Source organism: Pipra filicauda, unplaced genomic scaffold (assembly GCF_003945595.2).
Source record: "Pipra filicauda isolate LSUMZ 115617 unplaced genomic scaffold, ASM394559v2 scaffold80_size11013439_pilon, whole genome shotgun sequence".
Lineage (NCBI taxonomy): Eukaryota > Metazoa > Chordata > Aves > Passeriformes > Pipridae > Pipra > Pipra filicauda.
This window is the reverse complement of record NW_024104987.1, coordinates 3212705-3236057: the sequence shown is the minus strand read 5'-3', so window position 1 is coordinate 3236057 and position 23353 is coordinate 3212705. Positions and strand designations below refer to the sequence as shown.

At 41.6% G+C, this 23353-nt stretch overlaps 1 protein-coding gene across 2 annotated transcripts in view; it reads right to left on the bottom strand.

The window, feature by feature from the left end:
* The window catches only part of PRKCA (protein kinase C alpha), a 140837-nt gene that overhangs the window by 18372 nt on the left and 99112 nt on the right, over positions 1–23353 (bottom strand). Inside the window, exons 6-11 of one of the 2 annotated variants that reach the window (XM_027749708.2) lie at positions 22442–22598; positions 22213–22347; positions 21327–21423; positions 12066–12095; positions 1653–1796; positions 743–916 (exon numbers count right to left, since the gene is read on the bottom strand). In XM_027749708.2, the coding sequence (XP_027605509.1) occupies positions 743–916; positions 1653–1796; positions 12066–12095; positions 21327–21423; positions 22213–22347; positions 22442–22598 (737 nt within the window). The remainder of the gene's footprint in view (positions 1–742; positions 917–1652; positions 1797–12065; positions 12096–21326; positions 21424–22212; positions 22348–22441; positions 22599–23353) is intronic. The other variant, XM_027749710.2, reaches the window with a different exon arrangement.

Sequence of the window (23353 nt, the reverse complement as noted above, 5' to 3'; positions counted from 1 at the left end):
CCTGCAGGAGTAAATGACTGAGGAGATCTGACAAGATTTGTCAATTTTAGTGGTGCACTTTTACATATTATTTGTCTACAATGGTCATATGAATTATACAAACATAGCTCTGTTTGAAAAATCAGTCTCTAATAAAAACCAAACAAACAAAATCAAAGGTAGTTGAAAATTCCTGCTCTGAGGCCATTTCTAAACCTTCTTAATGAGTTTTCCTTTGGAAGATGGGAGGTATTAAAAATATAGATTTTTTTATTATTAAAAAGGTGATGGTTTCTTGTGATTATGTCTGCAAATTGGTTGCATTCAGGCCATTTTCTGCTCAGGGATTTGCAGACATTAAACAGAGTTTGAAAGTGCCTTTAACACCACAGACAATTGTGCTGTGAAAGCTGAGGGGATCTGGCTTTTTTCACAGAATCCCAGAATCATTTAGGTTGGGAAATACCTCAAATCTTTAAAAGTATTTAGGAACCTTTGGGAAGGTGGGCTTAAGGCTCTGACTTAGAAACCACACAGGATGAAATTTAGGAATTGTCACCCTGGTCGGCTGGAATGACTCAGAGGAAAAATCTTTAAACCTAGTTTTTATATTTCAAATACAAGGAGTAATTACATGTGGTATTTCTTCGCTGTTTTCTATGCTATGATGTATGGGTTGGATGATAATAAATGTCACTGAAGTGCTAAAATCCACGATCATTTAGTCTGGAAAACACAGGGTGGGAAGAGAGAGCTCACGTACAACTGTCTGGAAACAGGAGTGAAGCTGTGTCAGGAACGGGGGTTTATCCTGCAGTGCCAGGACTCGTTTCTCAACCATTGTACATTCAACATCATCATCCTGGATCACCACATCTTTCTTCAGGATTTTGATTGCATAGAGCTCCTCTGTCCCCTTCCTGTCTGCCAGCATCACCTGCACCGAGAGAAACAACGGGCTCAGAATCGTCCCAAGCCAAGCCCCAAGATTTGTAGAGATGGCAATCCAGCTTTTCCTTTTATTGGTATGGACTAATCTGATCAAAACTCCAAAATTATGGTCATTACTCACCCGCTGCAACAAGCTGTACCATCATTTCAGGCACAGCCTGTGCCAAAACCCTCTGGTTGATCACAGGCACGTTGCTGAAGGGCTGATAAAATGTTAAGTCCCAGGGGACTTCTTCAGTAAAGGGCACTTTATCACAGAAGTGATGTTCAAGCAGACAGAAAAATAGCAGCCTGTTCCTTCAACTAATGGATTTCAAATATATACTATACACACTATTCCTGGTTTTCCCCCAGTGTCCAGCCTTACCAATGTTGGTGACTTCCAGAACTGGCACAGTGACCTGGGTAGTAAAGCCAGAAAAGTAAACTTGATTTCCTTGAACCTGCCAAGAAGTGAGGATCTAAAAGTCAGCAACTGTTTCTCACATCTTGCCCAACAGTCTTTTATAATTTATTTTTACTTTTTCAAGAAAATTGCCAGTCAGGACTGAAGCCCTCTAGTCCTTAGGGAACCACCATGCTCCCTGTTAAGAGATCCTCCCTCAAAAATGCACATCCTTTTGACTCTGGCTTTTGCTTCTCAGGGAATTAGTCATTCATTCCTCCTCAAGGTAAAAAAAAAAAAAAGGAATGGGAGTGGAATAATTATAAAGAATTCCTACCTTCCCAAAGCTCCCCTTTCCAAGAACCATGAGGAAGTTGAAATCTGTCAGCTTGACCCTGTCCAGATTGTTGGATGGCACACTTGAGCTCTTGTCTTCTGTTGAAGTAATGACTTTGTTACCAGCTGGCCCAAGTTTGGCTTTCTGAAGAACATACACACACATACACACACAGAAACAGGGAAGTAAGAAGAAGAACAGCCCAGTTTTCCTGGCGGGAGGGGTCGCTGGGTGCAGGTTACAATTGGACCATGGCTGAGGTGGCATTCCCAGGAGAGAGGCTGCATAACAAAATGTGCACAGACACATCTTCAAAGACCCATCCCAACAACACTTTTGGCACTCTTGAGGGGGTTAAAGTAGGAAACTGTTCATGTATAACCAGATAAAGCAGATGTACTTATCTGGTTAAAAGAGCAAAACCAAAGCAAAGCCCAAAAACAAAGGGAAAAGAGATCACTTATTTTCATGCCCAAAGCAGCTTATCTGGTGCTTTTGTTTTGAAATACAAATAAAATAAAAAAAAAAGCTTTCCAAAAATACCATGCTATAATCTACACAGGGTATTTTAGGACTTAAACAATCTCTTCAATACATTCTCTTTTCAAATGTAATTCTTCAAGTCACTGCATAGCAAGAGTTAGGAAAATTTAGACATGCAATAAGAAAAATAACCTACATTAAAAATAACACAATGCATGAGAATTAATGCAGATGAACATGGCCACTGTCAAACCAGCAATACAATCAACTTTGATTTTCAATCAAGGGTTGATCTGGAAAAGGGAGGAAAGGGAATATTACATCCAAGGGCTCTGCCTTGCTCAGACAGTCTGGTTTACAAAAGGTTGAACAGTCTCAGTATTTCACATAAGACACCATGTAATTGCTCAAGTTGCATTTCAAATCTCAAAGTTAATAGAAGAGAAAAAAGTAAGACTCACCAAAAGATAATGCAGGCTAAAAGATAATATCCCTTTTGGTTTTTTTTCCTCAAAATAACCTCATATACCAGCAGAAGCAAAGCCAAGAAGGTTTAATAATGCTTTGGGATATAAGTGCTTTCTCCATCTGTCTGGTTGTTGGACTGGTTAATAACCTCTAACAGGGTTAATTTACTCTGTGCCATCGATGTGTGTTTGATATTTCAGGGTAACTACTTTTCTCACTGTGCTGCAAAAGGACAGTATTTGTATATTATCACTGGTTTACAGATAAAGAAAATTACAGAAATTAAAGTTTATTCAAAACCACACAATATATCACTCTAAAAGCCTGGCCTGGCAAACACCTTTGGTAGCCTCACTGGAAAGTGGAAGTTACAAACTTTGCCCTCCCCAGAGAAGTTTAAAACCATAAGATTGAAAGGGATGACTCAATTCATGGACTGCAGCTCTCTACTCCTGCAGGCAGTAATGTCAAATGATCATCTGACAAAAAACCCACATGTCACTGAAAAACCATATTCAGCTTGGATGACTCTTCCTGCAACTTTATGAGCACAGAAAATCTTATACCCTGATACAGGAATAGGAATTTTGGAAGTTCAGATCTCTTTATTAAAAAAAATTGTATTACAGCTTAGAATGTGGATTTTTTTTCCCACCAATGTTATTATTTGTTTGCGTGAAAGCAGCACTTGGAGATGCTGATGAGCATCATGTGCTGTGCAAATGTTCAGGAAGAGCCAGTCCTGGGTGTCAACCTAAATCCCTGAGTCTGCAAGGGATGATCCCACGGCAGATCCAGCTGCTGGGACAAATCCAGGAGCTGTGATGGAGCACTTTGGCAGGACAGAGGCCACAATTACAAGATTGAGCCATAAGCAAACAAGTTTAAAAAAAAGAAAAATTCCAATATCCTTTCTTTGTACAAGATGAAGACGTGGTTCAAAGGAGCAGCTTTGCTGGCCATGTCTTTGTGATGCTCTGGCACGTGGAATCTCAGATAAAGATCTTGCTTTTGGGATACAAAAAGCAATTTCAATATCCGCCTTTTCACCGGGTACTGAAGATCCAAATCAGGCCTTGAATGGATAACAACCAGCTTTATGTCTTGTACTTTAAACCCACTGGGCAGGTCACTGGCAGCTTGTTCAAAAAATACAGAATTTGAAACAACAAATCACATTTTGTTCCAAGGCCATTTGTTTTCTGGGGTACAAACCTGCCGTGCAGGCAGGGAGCGCTCTCGGCAGCGCTGCGATCCCGGGCACCACGTGTTTCCAGCACATTTCCCAAAGGAAAGCATGGCAGGTTCACCAGCAGGCTCCTGTGCCTGCTGCTGGCCCCAGAGCTGGAGGCACTGAACTCACTTTTTTGGGATGGAGTTGTCAGGATCTGAAGGCAGGATCTTAAAATAATATTCAAGAACCCAGCCAAGGCCTCTCTGTATCTTTGCAAGGCAACACTTAAGATTCAACGAGCAACAGAGACATGCTCCTCTCACTTCTTTTAATCCTTTTTTAAATTAGATGTCACCCTCAATTTGACAATTTCTTTTTCCATATGGTGGATTTTTAAGGAGAACTCGGGATTCCTGCTGTTTGGTCAGGGAGGCTCTGTGCTGCCTGGTCCAGGCAGAAGGTCAGCACAGGCAGGAGCTGCTGGACTGTGCTGAGCTGTGAGTGACCTGTGGCAAGGGAAGGAGATGATCCTGTTTATCACACTGCACAAGCACTGGTGGGTGTAAAGAGAGAATCCTGCTGCAAACCTTGTGTAAGGAAGCCTGGGAACATGGAATGCCATGAAATGCTGGAGAACAACCAGGCTGACTCAACGAAAGCACACGCCCCAGAGTGGGACTGCCTAATTAAATGACCTTGTTAAATGGTCACATCCTTATCAAAGGTCCTTATTCCCCTTCAGCCCGGCCACCGACCAGTTGTTTATTAGCATGCAAAATAGTTTTTCACATTTAGAATATGAATTCCTTTTACTGCTTTTTGGCTCAAGGTCCTAGTGAAAACACAGTGGGAATTTCCACACATTTCGCTGAGCTCCACAATGAGCTTTGTATCTGAAACATCTTGACTATTGCAGAGGGAAAATGCCATGCAGCCAACACACTCTTCCAGATTGCCAGAGCAAAACCAGTTTTGCAGCTACAGAAGGGACATAAACTCAAATGATTCATAAAAGCTTATTGGAAAAGAGCAATGATATTTTGCCTTTCCTATCATGACTAAAATTGAAAATCACAGAATCCTGCTTGAATCCCCCTTGAATCCCCCCCCTTATTTTTTATGGATATTAAAACTTGTTGAAGTTGAAGATGGCATCTCAGGCCTTGGGTTAATTTTCAATTTACATTCCAACTGCTTGGCTTATTATTATCTTGGACAAAACCACAATATTGTTACAATGCAGCCAGCTTGCAGCAAACCAACCAGGAAAACAGAATGTTAAAGAGAAATTAGTCTGCACTGGGAGCAGAAAAGTTAATCTAAAAAGAAAACAAGACATGCACATCATCTTACTTCCTCTGGTTTGGACGCACCTTATCTCGGCCAGTTCTTTTACCCTGAAACCACAGGTGAGAAATAACTTATATATTCAGCCCAAATTCACTTCTCCACGGAGTGTTACAGATATTACAGTGTGTTACACTGGAGAGTCTCTTGGAATTTGACATGTGCTTTTTGGAAAAGATATCTCAGGTTTTGCAGTAAAAATGCTTTCAATTTATATTTAATCTAAGAGTAACAATTATACATTTAATTAAATATGAAAAAAAATCTTTCCAAAACTTAATGAGAAGTGTGATGCAAAGAAGAAACAAAAGTGATTTAGGGAATAGGAATTCATCATTGCAGTGAATTTTTAATCACAATACATATTCTCATTGACTCTTTCCATAACTTTCTTTCTGATTTCTCACTGTGAAGGAACTCTAATAGGACAAAACAATAAATCTGAACATTGGCTCTTCTGCCCTCCAGTTACATCTATATTAGAGAATCTTACAAATTACGAGCAAAAAGAGACCGAATTGTTAATTTTCCACATTAGCCAACAAACAATAAAACTTGTGAAGAATTTGAAAGAACATACACAATTCACTTTCCTACCCTGGGTCTCTGTGGTGTAATGAGCTACCTGACATGATGTTACTGCTTTAACACCTTGTATCACCCACCTCCACCACTTCTCCCCTGCTGCTGTTTGCAACACTCAGCTCGGTGAGATTGGCTTTGTTCCCACATGGAAAACCAACACCAGGAGCCAAACCTGCCCAAACTTGCAGCCACCCCCTGCCATCCCCCAAGCACAGCTCCAGGAGGGAGAAACCCACATCATCTCCCAGGAAGAGATAATCAAGCCAACAGCAGGCTCTGTGTGCCGCTCACTAGGGGAGGTGTTTCTCGGTTGTCAGGGCAACTCACTCTCAGTGAGTTCCCAGATGCCGACAGGATCATCCCTGGGACCAAATTTCCGAGAGGAGAAAGCGATAAATGAAAAGATATTTAACAGCAGTGCTGAATTCTCATCACGTGTGCAGAGGTGCAGCCACACCCAGCCCATCCCTCTGGGATTTGCTCCACTGACACCTGCCCAGGAGGGAAATCCAGAGCTTTGCTCCCCCAGCAGCAGAGTCGTCTGGAGACTCCCAGCTGTGCTCCACATGGAGCAGCATCCCCTCCCCATCTTAGAGCAGGTTCCACCCACCAGCCACTGCTCTGCCCCTGCAGTTGCATTCTGCTGGGAATAGTGAATGAATGATGGAGCAACAGAGCACAGAACTGCTCAGTTTCTGTTCCAAAACTCCCAGCGTTGACTGCTCGAGGGCCAGCATTCCAAGGACTGACTGCACAGGCTTTATCTTAGATGGTTTGGGTTGGAAGGGACTTTAAAGCTCATCTCATTCCACCCCCTGCCATGGGCAGGGACACCTTCCACTAGCCCAGGTTGCTCCAAGCCCGTCCAACCTGGCCTTGGACACTTCCAGGGATGGGGCAGCCACAGCTTCTCTGGGCAACCTGTGTTACATCCCAAGAACTGAGATGTATGGAGCAGCCACGTCCCCCTGCTGTGATTTAATCCCTTTGCAAAATTTGAACAAAACCCCTGCTCCTCACACTGCAACAAGTTCTCATCAGTTCTTTGCTAGACCCCAGCATGCTCTTCAACTGTCACTGGGTGATGGAAGCAGCCATCTCATTCTACCCCACCTTGAGCCAAGGTTTCTGCTCTTAATTCTTAAATGAACCCAAAGCCATTGCAGAGCAGTAGGTGACACTCTGCAAATCACTTCTAGAAATGGCAAAGTGAATAATGAGAAGCAGGGAAGGAATGTTCCAGTTTCACTATTCCAACCCAGGAAGCTGCAAGTGTGAAATTAATGCTCAGTTCTGCCTGTCACTACCTGGACACTGCACAAGAAGCATCAGAGCAGCTCAGAACTCACAAACCATAGAAGATGTCACTGACAGAACCAGCAAAGCTCATACCAGGGATGGAAAAACCAAAATAACAATTTATCCAAGTCCCAAGGGAGGACCCATTCGGGTTTCCAGTCATGTACAGTCAGTGGGGATTTTGATCAGTGGATTGAGGCGTTAGCAAGCCTTTAATAAAGTAAATAAATCCAATAAATCTCAAGTCAAAATCTGGAGAAAAAACCCTCCCATTCAGGGAAATTCTCTCTGTCATTGTGGTAGCTTGTTTCTTACATTATTGCACTTCCAGTTCCACATAATTATAGATGCTATGATGGACTATCAATTTCCTAGTTTATACAACTTAATTATTATCAGGATGCTGAGAATCTGAAACGAGCAGAGTCCATTTCTAAGCCCCAGCCAAGACCTAATACTTCACCAGACCGAGGTTTAATCTTAATACCATAACCTAATGCCAGCTTATAAATCATTAGCAGGGAGTTTTGTAGTCATGGAAACAACACAGAACAGAGAAAGTTAGAGCCTAAATTCCAGCTGATGGAGCAGCCCAGCAGCTCTGAGCAGAGAGGGGCTGGAACTGGCGTTATCTTGGTCCAACCCGAGCTCGTGTCCTCACTGTTCAAGCCAACAGAGGGAAGGAACTTCCTTGGCCAATTTTTTCCTACTAAACCAGTGCTGAGCAATCTTGGGAGTTGCTTCTGTACTAAATTTTCCGTAAAACAGAACATGGACACAGTGTCTGGCTCTTGTGTTTCTCTCCTTGGCGTTACAAGTTCTCGTGAGGGCGGCGGCTTTTCCCATCACACGGTGCACTCTCACCCCTGTCACAACCAAATTAACTGATGAACTAAATCACAGAAATTAATGTATATACACATATTTATCCATATAAAAAGGAGCAGGAGGCTGGAGATGCCCACACGAGACATGGCAGTACACAAGCAGGGAGAGGCGGTACCAGGGACATCATCGAGGATCCACAAGGTTTTCAGCCACGGATTCCTTGGTGGATTTACACTCCAGCAAGACTTCTCTGCAGCAAGGACAACACTGAGGAGATGTAAAGAAGCAGAAAGCTGCTCATCTGCACTCTTAGATTTTTCATGGTGGCCATGTCACTGTGGTGAGCTAAGACCTAAGCAGTAAAAAGTGCAACCTATAAAAATGAAAATGCATTTTTGCTTCATTAGCTAAACTAGTTACTGAAAAAAATAGTTAGGAAAAAATTCCTATCATTCCCACTGCTAGGAAAAAGGCATGAAGGCAAAGGGGATGTTTCATAAAAATATAAATGGGGAGGGTGATAAAACTCTACCTGGGAGTTAAATATGGACTATTTTATGTCTTTAATTTACTTTTCTCCTCATTTCCTCTCCTGTTTCCCTTAAATTTGTGTCATATTTACCCTTTTGGTTAATAACAGTAAATTTATTGAAATTATTTGCCTGAAAAAATGAATGTTATCAAAACAGCTTTTAATTTACTGGGTTTATATATTTCTAAATATACACATACAAAACGTGGATGATTTCCTTCCTTTCAGGCCTTTTGCTGGAGCCAGCTCAGCTCTGGGAGCTTTCCTCTGTTCTTTGCTGACCTCTTGTGGTTTCTAGCTCTGAGGAGAAATTATTTTCTCCAGCTCAACATTGTTACTTCAGATAAAGGCAAAAAGAGAATCTGAAAGGACAAGACAACAGTTTAATACACCATCGAGCATCCCAACAGACCTTGTTGGGGGGGGTTTAGAATCAATTTTCCAATTGATTCAGTATTTTTTTTTTAACTTTTTGGTGTCGCTGGATAGAAGTTAAAACTATATGAAATACTTGGATAGGTGATTTCAAAAAAATTCCCGAATTTGCCAGGCAAAAAACTGAGGTAAACATATTCCTTAGAAAATGTAGGCAACTAATTCAAATGACTATGAAAGACAGTCACTGGAAAAAGGATATATCTATCCTAAGATAGGAATTTTAGGGGATATTGCCCTGGACAATGAATAGATCTGCCTGTGAGCCGTGAAATCTTGAGAGGGAAGAGTTTCCAGTCCCCATTTGGCACTGTCAACATGTTTAATCTGTTTAATAATCCTGTGGCCACCTGAGTCCACTTTGTTTTCTGCCTTTATTGCCAAACACGCTCTGCCCTGCAAAAGAGCGGTGCCTAACGAGGAGAAATGTAATTAAAGAGGCTGCCTAGGAATAATATTCAAGAATTCTTGCAGAAGTATCCTGTGGTAGTGCTAATAAAAACCCCAAACAGCAAATAGGATGCTACAACAGCAAATCCCTAAGTGTCAAAAAAGGAATTGCTTTTATATATGTTCCTTCATTTTTTAATTATGCAAATTACTGCTAGTTTTCAATCTTGAGTGTGGAATTTGCTTTTAAGCATAAAACTCATCTCAATATGGGCAAAGAATAATAAAATTCTGTGCTAAAATAATTTTTAAGGACTTTCTACCTAATCCTAGAGCAAATCCCTGCAATCACCCCCCCCCCCAGGCATGCAAAGCTGCAGAGCAGGACTGATTTTAAAGCCTTGGGAATTGTGTATCCAAATCTTAAGGTGCTATGAAACCATTTATCACACACAAACACACACACCCAAAAAGATGAAGGCGTTTTCTGCACGATGTTGAGAACTAATCTATTTAAATATACACTTTGCAGTGGAACAACAGCAGGATAAATGTGTGATCCTTCCCAGCATCTGATTATTCCATAACCAAGTTTTTCCGTGCTGCCTGACCTCGCTCTCAGCAGCCCCAGCTCTGCTGTGACGTTATAAAATCAGTTTTGCGCGTTTTACAGGTTTCTAGCTCAGAACTGTGGCGTTATCCTGGGGAACACAGCCTTCCTCCTTCAGCTGCTCCTGCTGCTTCCTTTCAACTCCAACCCTGCACACTCAGGCACACAAGCTCCCAGCAGCCCCACATGAAGTGATTACCTCCAGCATCATTCCCAATCATTCCCAGAGCCGTGTGATGGTCCCGCAGGAGGCAGTGACGCCTCTGAGCTGAGGTCAGCGCTGCCAAGTCACTGCCAGCCCCAAGGAGAGGAGGGATTTGGGATGATCATAGAATCACAGAATCAGCTGGGTTGGAAGGGACCTCCAAGATCATCAAGTCCAACCCTTGATCCAACCCCACTGTGGTTCCCAGCCCATGGCACTGATGCCACATCCAGTCTGTCCTTAAACACCTCCAGGGACAGAGAATCCACCACTCCCCTGGGCAGCCCATTCCAATGCCTGATTACCCTCTCTGGAAAGAAATTCTTTCTAATATCTAACCTAAGCCTCCCCTGGCACAGCTTAAGGCCATGCCCTCTTGTCTTGCTGAGAGTTGCCTGGGAAAAGAGACCAACCCCCACCTGGCTATGACCTCCTTTCAGGGAGTTGCAGAGTGAGGAGGTCTCCCCTGAGCCTCCTCTTCCCCAGGCTGAACAGCCCCAGCTCCCTCAGCCTCTCCTCGTAGTGATTCAGTGAGAAAAGACACATCACAAACAAGGCAGCTTTTTTTCCTCCACCCCCTCCATGAAAAAACCTGAATTCTTGAGCGTCCCCATCAGAACAGAGAGCCAGCTTGCTCTGCTGGAATTCATGTTTATAATTCACCAGCACTAAACATGAATTTTTGGGAAGCAGCAGTTGTAGGAAACTCCTCAGCCCTTTTTTTTTGGGTGCTTTCCTGTGGTGGAAACATGAATGGACAAGGACTTCTCTCAGTTTATATCAGTGCACTTCAAGGCCTGGATTTTACAGATGAAGTGACAAAACTTCATATTTATCCCAGATGCATTTTCTCCTTTAAAAACACACTTAAACAGAGAAAATTCCAACTTCCCAGCATGAAACAAGTTTCACCAATGAAACCCCCATGCAGTTTTATTCTCAAATAAGAAAAGGTATAAAGGATTGAGGAAGGACAGTCCTCTTCTGCACAGGTCTTTCTGAGATGGAGATATCAGATAAAGAATCAAGGTTAAGAAAAAGTGTTATTGATTGCATGACAAATGATTATTGCATTAGGAAATATTTGGCAGTGACAAATGGTCTTATTTTTGGATTTTTCTGGTTCAGTATTAGAATATTTGTTAAAATCATGCATTAATAATATAAACAACTCTTCAAACAACATTTGTTTTTTAAATTAAGTATTTTAAGCTTCGAGCTGTAACATGTAAACTGCTCTAGGTCAACTTCAGCTGTAAAAATACTATTTGAAGATGACAATGGCTTCAATAATCTTAGATTAAAACAGTTACAGCTCAGGAGCTTCAAATTTTAATTCAAATTGTAACTTAACCAATGTATAAAACTTCAAGTGTGATTTGTGTCAGTGACCTTTGTCGTAATAAAGCAAGATAATTTGTCAGAGATACATGCAAATATAAAGTCCACACATGTATGTTCTCAATGCTGAGATGTAACTTTTATGGCAATAACTGAGTGATGTGGTGATTAGGGAAAAAAGCAAAATGGGAAGTTAACAGGTGAATTGGTATCTCAGGTATCAGAGCATCTGTGCACATGATAATATAATAATCTCTTATGATATAGCATACTCCAAATAACATAGAGCAATAGATGTAGTATGTTATACCATAAACCATGCATGCTGTAGTATGCAAATTTATCTATTTAAATGTACAGTGACCACGAGCATTATTTGATCTGTGAAAGTCATTTAAAGTTCCATGAATGTCTTTCAAATTAAAGATGCACCATTTTCCATTTTCCATGAGAAGGTGGCATTCATTTAACTCATTCCTTCAAAAAGAAAGGCACACTGCATCTGCTCAGGTTGGATGACTGCTTTTTGGTAGTAAAATCTTAATCTGGGGAGTATTTTGTGACAAATCCGTTTTTTTTTTAAAGAAAACCTTTAGCTGGGAGAAAAACAAGTGCATCCTTAAAACATGCTGAGGATGAAACTGAACTTAATAAACTTCAAACATCAGTCAACAGGGTTGTGTGAAGAGAAAGGTGCAGGAGAACACCAAAACTACCTTGAAGAAGTGGATATTTACATGACAGTCCTGGAAGAGACAGGAAAGGGAGAAACACTGCCTGGTTAGTAAGGGCTGGCACAGCAAAGCAACCACAATTAGTAGCAGAATAAACAAATACAGACACAGCAGCGGGAATACAAAATGGACACATCTGTTAAGCACAGAAAAACCACACAAAAAAAATAAATTGGTGTTAATTACCCTGCCAGGGAGGAGCAGGGACAAGCACAGCGAGGGACAGGTCCTCACACAGCTGCTCCTCAGCTTTGGGCACATCCTCCCCCCTCATGCACGGGACATTCCTTGGGGAAACACTCCAGGTGTGTCCAGCTGTGGGGAGCCTGGGCTTCACCAGCTGGTGAGCTCTGACAGGGCCACAGCACTAAAGGGTTTCTTGATTTTTTTTTTTTTGCCTTGTTCTGCAACACACATTTAACCTTTACAAAAGGGATAAGGAAATCCCTCCCATCGATATGATTTTTTACATATATTCTTCACCTGAAATCACATCACGCTGCCTGAGAAAAGCCTTAGGGAAATCAGAGGCTGATCCGAACAGAGAGCAGAGATTTATGCCATCTAGTTAAGAAATGTCAAGTTTTCTAGTTTGAGCTCTGGTGAGTGGATGGGAAACCTCCAGATAACTGCATATGGGAATTCCCCATGCCAAACTATAGCACAGAACAGATGGAGTCATCTAACAGCATCTCTATAATGCTGCAAACTATTCTCTAATGATTAAATATGCACAATTTAAAAATAGGAATGAGTGCCATGGCCAAAAAAAGCAGCTCTTCTTTTTATATCTCTATATGCATAATGAGAGTGGATTGATGTGCCAGTGATATTTTGGCTGGTCATGATTTCAGTGTAGCTTAGTGTCTGTTTCCTGAAAAGTAAATTTAATCTTGTAGTTCACAATTTGAAGTGTCAGCAACATTATTTCCCTTTTTCATGTCACCTACCCTGACCTGCCTGAAGTTACAGTTATTGCTTCAAAATGGGAGTTATATTGGTTAGATACAGATTGGAAGAGATCATATCTTTTATTTATTAAAAAAAAAAGAGTAAAGTAACTGTAGTATAAGAGCTCTGGGGCAAAAACATTGCCATCCTTCAAAAACTAAAAGAAATGTTTCCTTCACAGCCCTTATAATACTTTACAGAGAGACCTGGAGAACTTAACCCACAAATCAACAAAATCATAAGTTCCTCTACAGTTTGGTTTATTTTGTTTTGTTGGGGGTTTTTTTGAACGAAAAATTAATTAATTTAATTAGCAAACTCATTGGGTTTTTAAGAAGCTACTGAAACAGTTCCTGGAGTCTTCTGCTATGGCCCTGGCTGTGCAACTGCAACATTTTCACCCAGCCTTCAGCTTAGAATCAAGACAGCTCTAGGATGTTCTGGCCACTGATTAAAGGAAAGAAAGAAAATGTCCTTTTGACCTAAAGTTCCTGTGAATATCAGGAAAATGTCAGATTAATCAAGACAGTCCTGGCCTTCTCCTTTCTAATAAAGCAGCCAGAAACTGCTTTAAAAACTAAAACTAAAGGGAGTGTTGAAGATCTAAGAAATGCAGGACCTGCAGTGAAACAACTGAAATGATGTATTGGTGTTGAGAAAGGAAATGATAAATAAATGAAAGAGGTTTCTTTAGCATTAGACTATAACAGCAACAGAACTATCAGAAAGCTTTAATTGTGCCTTGAAATCTGGGGACATTTTCAGGTTCTGTTTAACACCAGCTGTGCAGCCATAAAGAGAGGCCTGGTGGTGTAAATCCATGGGAGCTCTGCATGCACAAATCCAGACTGGGAGAGGGCACTGCTTTGTAAATTCACGTCTGCACAGGGATTAACACACAAGTTTAGTCAAACAAAGCGCTGCTCTGCATCCTGGAGGAGCTCAGCAGCAGAAATATCTGCAGCTCCTGAGTCACTGGAGAGGTCCCGGGTATTTATAACTGAGCCCGATGACCAAGCTCCACATCCTTCCTGTTCTTATATTTCAAATGATAAGGCACTTTAAAAGACATTTTCTTTAGGATCATCCTAATAGTTATGTTTAGAAGCACTGAGATGTCACCCAAATGTCACCACTGACTGAGCACTTCCAGTGCTCAGATTCGAAATCCACCCTGTTCTGGACTCTGCTCCCTCCCCTTACGTTGCAGGCTGGAAAAGGACACAACAGGTCCAGCTTCTGTACAGCCTCCACCAGCATTTCCATGGGTCAAGGCAGCTGAAATCTTGAGCACAAACACCACTCAGAGGTGGCCTGGGTGGTGGATGTGGATTTGTGTCCCCAGGGAAGCACCATCAGAATGGTCCCACATGGATCCCCCCAGTGGGAACAGCAGCCTCTCTCAGAAACCAAGGGAACAATTTCGTTCCTCTGAAACCCACCCAGGGCTACACTAGAGGAAGTAATTAGAATGAAAGAAGATGTCTGATATGTGAAGATTATGCACCAGGAGGACCACTGCATGTCTTCCCCACAGAGGCTTTAAAATGAAGATTTTAGGAGCGGCAACAACGTGCTCGGATCACTCCGATTCCCAAAGCTGGGTGTAGTGACTCACACTGCTCCCATCACTCAAGATACCTTGTGCTCAGTAAATGTGTCCACGTGTCAGGATTACAGCTGCTCTGGCCTTTGTTTAATTTAAAAAAAATCATTTGAATGGACCATAACTGCTTTATTTTTAATAACATTTCCCGTGCTGGTGATGTGGAAAGAAGGGAACAGAGAGAATAACTCACCAGCCTACTTTTAAACCAGTATTATTGTATTATTATTCTATCAAGAAGTGCTTTACTAAGCAGGAAAAGGAAAAAAAGGCTTGACCAAACTGAAATAACTTTCTACAATAGAAGTTATACAATTCACACATTTCTTTTCCTCTAATAAAAAAAAACCCCAAGGAATGATGCTCTAAATAGCAAAAGCATCTTACTGCCCAAACCACAACCTGGTAGAAAAAAAATACCATAAGGTTGCATTATTTCAATATTCTGCTTTTTTCTTTGCCTAGTAAAATACTGCAAGAAGAAAATAAGTATCTAACAAAGAGTAGATGCTGCAGTCAGAAGATTTGCTAGTTTGGGTCCATGGAGCCACCTGGGACTGTTGGGAGTTCCCATGGCAACCTCAGCACGGACAATTATGGAGCCGCTACAATTATTCTGAGGGAGTTACATTTTGAGATGGCCACAAATAATCCCATTCCAGAGAGAAAATTCACAACCAAAGGTTAAAACCAACTGAAAAATAGTGACAGATTTTCTCCTGCCTCCACTTCCTACAGGAGTATATTTTTATCTCTAAATATTAATAATGATGTATCACGTATAAATCACTGAGGACAGATTTGATAACACTGCTAAATGAGCAGATAATGGATTTGTAAGTTCTAGTGAGAGGTGAGATCCAGAAAATACGTAGATTGAATAAAATTTGTTGTGTAGAAAACACTGCACTGCACCCCTGCATAACACACCTCACTTTTTATATAATGCACAAGTTCATACAGATAACACATTGTACATAATAAGAAAAATCCTGGCAATAAAATCAAAAAGGTAAAAAAGCACCATCCTCTTCAACTCTTTCTTTTCCAAATTTGGTCTCATTTGTTGGAAGGGGAAGAAGTTGGGTGTTAATTTTTCAGCTGGTTCAGAGGTGGCAGAATGGGCCATGAGGAAACTTCTCATGACAAACAGGTTTCTTCTGTTCATTTACAGATGTAAGCAAAGAGAATTTTTGAATCTATTATTATTTATCTATAATCTATTTTATGGTAGATTTACACTGAATAAATGACTTAAAGAATCTGTGCCAGAAGGTCCAGCAAGCGAAGCAGCATATCCACGAGATTTGTGTGGCTAATAACCACATTTAAATAAGAAGTCTGGGTGGTTACAGTGATATGTTAAGAAGGATGTGATGGGATTGTGTAAAGAGTTTGAAACCAGTGAGAGCTTGAGGCCCAGTCTCAAGGCTGTCTGTTGAAATCTAGATGCAGGCAGATATTTTTAAAATTCTGATTTAAATGGGAGGTTGTAGTGACTGAAGCACGGACACCCTTGCTGGTCACAATTGTTTATTATTTATTTCAAGCCTCTATTTATAGAGGAATTAGTTTCATTTCTGCTCTGTGAGCAAAGCAAAGCATCTTCAACCTATCAACAAGCAATACTCGGCCCTATAAAATTACAGTATGCACATTTCTACCCATCAACAACTAATGTCCATCTTTACACCTATCAGCTTCCCACGTGCTTTCTTCTTTTCTTCAGTCATCGTCTTGTTCTGGGTCACACAACCTTTGGCTCCAGGCACACTGTAGACACTTCCTCCCACCTTCTGCCACATTTTCTTCCGTTCTGGCAATGTCCTCTGCTTTGGTAACCCTTTAAGTTCTGCTCTGGTCCACAATCCTCCACATCTCACTGAATCTACACGGGTTAGTAAGGCACTTGTTGCTAAGCTAGTAGCATTAGCTTCCTTTGCAAGCCAGCAGCCAAGTTTATTTAGAGAGGTTAAAGCATATGCTGTCCCTATGCCCGCTATGAGGCTAGAAAAGAATCTTTGCAGTCGGTTCCAGAATTGAATATTCGAGTCACAATTTGTGGAAAATTGGAGTATTGATCTTTTGCCTCTGCTGCGTGGAGTTCTGTTCAAGGGTAACTTATTAGGGTGAAATAGTGTTAGTTGCCCAAAAGCACGGGGACCCCCCACCGCTTTTCCAGGGTTGCTCTTCCATACTCGTTGCCCACAAATCAAGAATAAATCAGGTAACCTTATTGGGTTATTGCCAGGGACAAACCCTGGCTAAGTGTTTCGTTACACCATAAAGAAGCACTTGCATAAATCCCTATGGGAGAGGTGTGAAGCTCGGGTTGATTCGCGCGAGGACCTGTGAAAAAATTAAGATAGAAACATGTTGTAGCTTGTAAAGCTCCCAAGATCCCTAATTCTTGTGGCTCAAGGAGCATGGTTGGGAAAGCGTTCATTCTGTACAGTTGATTCTGGTGCCACGTGAATCTCAGCCCTTTGTTGGCTTGACACCAGTGCTTTGGCTGCTTGATTTTGGGTTTGCTACAGTTACCTCGTCCCATTTGGTCGTACAGCGATTCCCATCCGGGTGTGTTGCTGTTAAAACCATTTTCAAGAGACATTTCCAATCATGAAGAACCAACACATAAGAAGTACTTAACACTTCAAAAAAGGAGTACACACGGGGTGAGGAGATACCGCTTTCTCTTAGTAACCACTGTAAATCCTTTATCATCTCATAAGACAGGTTATGATATTTAGGAGGTTGTTGTTGTCCATATATAACAGGACAGGCAGTTACAAATTCCCAATCACCCGCTGCTAAAGCCTTTTCTCTGCATTCGTCCCATTTGTTCCCATAAATATTTCTGTGCCCATTCTGGGTTTTAATGAAAGGAGATAATTTTCGTTCTCGTTTGTCTAACCCCGGATCAGAAGAGTCATTGGAGTCAATGTCAGGTTCCTCTTTCGGGAGGGTGGAAAGGCACGTTTGTGGGAGTTTGGGCAGCTTGCAGCTGCTTTTCTCCTCAAAGGGTTACTCTGCACTCTTAGTTTTGTCCTCTGTCACAGGAGGAGCAGGGAGGTTAGAGTCCAGAGCTGCAACAGTTTCTGTCTCTTTTTGAGCTGCTTTTAAAGTAGCCATCAGCATACCCCACGTACTTGAGTGTTTGCAAGCTGCAGAGTCCCCAAGTCCAGCTTGCTCACAGAGCATACGACCAACTCATTGCCAAGTCTCTATTTGGAAAGTCCCATCTCTTAGAAAATCAGGTAGGTGTAAAAAAATCCAATCTAAAAGTGTCATTAATTTATGTCCGGACACTTCTTGGTTTTGCTTTCGCATAAGGCGACGCAAAGAATCCAAGCTTTGTTTCTGTTCCTGGGATATTTTCCCCCCCATCTTTCCCAGCTGCTCACCTGCCTTGCTCTCCTGCTTGCAGTTGGGAGATCGCTATGGATGAACGTCTTCTTTCCTGAAGTTTTGCTGATGGCCCTCCTAAGAATGTGGGGAGGGGGTGATGAGGATTTTTTTTCTTCTCTCCTTGGAAATAGTGCTATTTATTTCACTTTTGCCTTAACTCAGGCAAGGCGTGTGTTGGAAAGGCTCTGAGGTAGTTTTGTTCTCAGCCTGGTCATCGGGTTGTTTTCTGGCCCTGGTTTGCCTGCTCCCTGTTCTGGTCCCAGCCCGGATCTGCTCGGATTTCCTCGGAGAGGCTTGACCCATCTGCAGAGGAACTGTTTGGAGACGAGGTCGCCCTTTCCCTCCTCCGCTCCCGTGTTTGGCAGCGGTTTGTGCCCATCGACGCAAAAAGGGGGAAATCCCGGCCACAGCCAGCCACAGACAGCGTGAGTTTTTGTGAGAAGAACCCCTTTTTCCCCTTTTCTTTTTCCCCTTCTCGTTGTGTGTGTGGGAATCTCCATTTTTCGGCTCCTCCCACGGCGACCGCCAGACCCCAACACACCCCCTGCCCACCGTGGTTAAAATTGTGCCAAAAAGCAGAAAGTACCAAATTGCTTCCTTTTGAAGGGGATTTTTAGGTACAGGATTACTGTTTGGTTGGGTTTTTTTGTGTTCTTTTGTTGTTCTGCCAATACACATATATCCTTTAAAAAAGGGCTGTTATTTTTTTTTTCTTTATCCATACTTCCTCGATTGGAGCCTCTTAGTTTCAGATTTACAGGTGCTTAGAGGGAGGAGTTTGGTCTTCCTCATAAGTCATCCTCCTTAGCAAAACACTTCAGTCTCATTAAACTGAGACATCTATCTATAATTTTAATGTTCCTGACAAACTCACTCCCCCAGCAAAATGGCAGTCAAGATCTGCGATCCTCTTCCTGCAAGGCTTCAATGCTGATTTTAGAACAGTGGCAATATTTATTTAGATGATGTCATTAAATCCCAAATAGCAGCATATTTCTCAGTGCTATCTACTTGTTCCTTAGTACAGGGCACCTAAAATAAAATGCCTATGTAAGCCAGAATATAAATGATAACAGAAGTAAGATAAAAGATGATCAGAGTCAGCACCACTTATGTGCCACACCAGAATAGCTAATAAGTTAAATACCACCATTCAGACATCTGTGCTGCTAATTTTTAGATGCCATCACAGTGATGCCCCTTGAAACCAAGTAAGAATTTTACTTGGAGGGTCCTGCTTCCCTCTGCCCCTTCTCAGGGTGGTAAATTTTACAAGAGGGCAAATGGGTGAACCTGAATCCTTTTGCCATGTAACACTGCATTATCCCAACCTCGGTCTCCTCATAATTACAGGGTTTGTTCACACTCATTTATCATCACTATGGTTTAAAACTGTTCATTGTGCACCTGGGGAAATCACATTCCTGGAGACACCGTGTTCACTGAAGACCTATTCCCTTCCCTTGATTAATTCAGTCACTCAAACAGCAACAACCAGGCTACTCCCAGAACAGGGAGAGCCTCAAATACACAGTGTTGAGGCTGAACTAATTAGACTTTGAGACAGACTAATTATTTCTGAGGCAGAGCTGCCCCTATGTGAAGCTGCTGTTTCTGGGACCAGGTCCAGTAGCTTTACCCGATGCAACCTCTCAGGATTTCTCCTCCACTTCATTGCAGGACACAGATAAACCCTGACTGTTTCTCCTGCAACCAAGGTATTTACTGTAGCACGAAGAAAAAAGCCTAAGAGGTTGTAAATTCAATATGCAAACATACTGCATATAATATCTGACCTTTTTAAGTGGACAATTTTAGTGACTTGTCTTCATGCTGTCTCTGACCTGAGAAAAACCAAGTAGATTTCTATGCCTGTATCACCAATATTTAAACACCAGTTCCAGGCTCTGTATAATGCACAGGGGCATGGAAGGGGTGGACAGAATTACTTTTGAAGCTATTCTTCATAGGGAGGATAAAAAATAAATATGATCTTGAACAGCAAATGACCTAGTGCAGCAAAATAAAATCACACTGGGTCAGATCACAATTGTAAAGAAAGGAAAATGGAATGGAGATTGAAATACTTCTCAAATGTATAATAAAAATCATAGTTCATGCTGCAGACAGGAGTATGGGAGCTGATCCAAATGCGTTCACAAGAAATTGCTGCACCTTTTCTTTTTCTTCCTTGAAAGTTGCACATGTGCTGTTTTTCCTCACTTTCTCGGGTTAACCCATCTTTTATAATAACAATGGAGAATTCTGCCTGATGGTGGACATAAAAAATTGCCATTTCAGGTTGAAAGGAGCAGGCGTGTTTGTTTATGCACAGCAGGTGCATTAATCACGTTCTGGGTAAACAGCCTGGCTGGGGCTGGAAATGTCCAACCAGGAAAAGGGAATCAACAGTGCAGGTTGGGATATTTCAAATTCATTACTGTGTGAGCAGCTGGAAGAGCAGCCAAGGGAGATGAGCTGAATCCAGCACAGCCATCAGCAAACCCCCTCCCTCCCCAGGCTGTACCTGCCCTGTTCCTGGGGTTTGTGGTCAGCAAATACTTAGTTGAAGTCTCAGCTGTAGTTGTCACAAGAGGCTGAGTTGCTGGCTGAGAGTGATCATTAAGGAATTACTCCTTTGTATGGTACAATGAGACTGTGTTTGTGGCTGCCAACCCCTCCAGTTGCCACCACAGAAGGCAGGACACTGTGGAAAGCATTGCTTTTCTCTGGATTCTCTTTTCTATACACAACTACCAATACCTCTGGTCCTTAAAAACATCCTCACCCACGCTACAGAGATCAGAATTTCACATGAAAAACTTCTGCAAAGATTATGAGACTCTAAATTATCAGTAATAATTACAAGCCTTTTGTTAAAACACAAGAACTTACAGTGTTAAATATTCTAAATATGTGGTTTCTGAGAATTTCATTTGTCAAATAACGCAGATACCAGTGATAATGGCTGGAAGATTTTGCAGCAAGTATTAGAAGATATTGAAATTATTACACATGCTTGACAAAACATATTTTAAAATACCAACTTAGAAGTGTCATAGCACAGGAGCTGAACTGTCAGAAAAATGATGCCACCGCTGAATTAAACCATTTGGTCCAATCTTCAAGGAAACCAAAGTCACACAGTGCTGACACAGGAACAGAAGCAGTAGCACTCAACCATATGTATGTTTTAACGGGCTTTCTTTTTTGGAATAAAGTGAAAAAATTCATAATAAAGTGAAAAATAAGTGCAATATACAGCTTTTAGCCCTCACCTCAAACTTCTGCCGGAGCTCTGCATTTCCATCTTCATCAGCATCTGGAATTGGAACATTGTAATATTCACCTTCTTCTTGATTCAGCAGCTTGTACCTGTGGAACATTTGAGAAAAAAAATGTGACTTTCCAGTTTTATTTCTGTCAGATTTGAAGCCTGATTTAGTGTGATTATATGATTTTTTGTGTGTGTGTGGTTTGTATCAGTGTCACAGGCAGGTGAAGAACTGACCTCAAGGACCTAAAGCAAACTCAGAAATAGGACATATTTAACATGATATCAAACCTTTAATCCCAAATTATGTGGCAAGGCAGTTTAATGGACAAGGAGATTCTTCCCACCCATCCTGTGATATGATGAGAGACATCAACCCTGGAGAACCTCTGTCTCCAGTGCTTCCACAGCCCTAAAGAGCTGTCTTTGAAGGAATGTCCTTTTTCAGGAGATGTGGTGAGTTCTACCCCTTGCTTGGTAGGTAATGAGATGGCATTTTATGAAATCAGTTTCCATGCACTTTGAATTTGCAGAGCTATATATAACATGATACACTTACAAATGAATACATCGTATTTGAGATAAAAATAAAATTCCTATCACAAGACTATGTACACAGAGCTGAGTTTGCAGCAGCTCCTGGCTCCAGTAGAAGTTTCATGAACACCACAAAAGAAAAGCAATCCTTTCATTATCCTCCTTAGATATATATATATATATAGCCTGTATTTCCTAGGTTTAGTTGCACTTTCAGGGAATTTATAGCCTGAAACTCAGTGAAAAACTCAAAAAAAAAAAAAGGTAGATCGTGTTGAAGAAAAAGACTGATTTAAAACTTTTGGTGATATATTCTCTCCTTTCTCTCCTTCTCCCTTGTCTGAAACTCTTACCATCCACTGGCTGGCATTTTCATAAGCTCTGACACCCCAAATGAAAGAGATCCCATGAAATCGTTCCTGGTTGTTCGATCCCAGTCCCAGACCTCGACGGACAACCGGCGATCTTTGTCTGAAGGCTTTAATTTACTAAAAAGGAGAGAAATAGAGCAGTTTCCAATGCAACACTGAACAAACAATTCAAACCAGGCAAAGATCCTGCATGAAATGGTGTTAAACTCACAATGTGAAGGACTCATTCCAGTCTGGATTCAGAGTAGAACGGATGGTTTTTGTTTTTTGTTTGCTTTCGTTCTTAGGGTCTGGGATGAGCTTCAGTTTAACATATGGATCTGAGAGTCCATTTGGATCCATGGGAATGAGGTTTTTTGCTTCTCTCACTGTCAATATAAAAAAAAACCCAGCTCGTTTGTACAGGATTAGACATCGCTCATAAAACACAATAACATGTCAAAGCAGAGTTATTGAAAGATGCTGACAAATAAATAAGACGTGAAAGCCACTTGTCAGACTTGGCATGGAAGAAACTCCTTGCTGTAAAGTGAGGTTGTACTGGGTGATATTTGTCAGAATTGTAGAGAGCAATGACAGGAGAGGAGTGATTCACAACCGACACGCAGCTCCCAGGCAGCGTTTTCCTGCAGTGGAACGATTAAATACCCAAATCCATCACTGTAATTTTTCTAAGCAGGTACCAATTCTTTGTGCTTTTATTTCCTCATCAGTCTCAGGTCATACAACGACAGGAGTATCAGCCAAAAGCTGTAAGGGCAACAGCCAGATCACAGTGGATTTCAGAGGGTCCATTATCTGATATGATCCCCCTCTGGAAGGTTTTGAACACTGAATTTCCCCTGGATTCACAGTTCATCAGCTGTCAGAGGGAATCCTTGTGAACATTATGCCATGACAGCAACCAAAGGAAAAACACAGGGAAGACAAGCTGAACTTCAGCTTCACAAAAATCTTAATGTGGTTCCTACTTTTACAACGTCAAAAGAAGAAATAAAGTGAGTTATCTCATGTTGCTCCTGAGCCCCAAAGAGTGAGAGACCCCTCAGAACCCGCAGGTCAGAAGTGCAGGGGAGTGGAACATCCAATGGAAGAACAAAGACAGCACTGCCCTCCCTCTTGT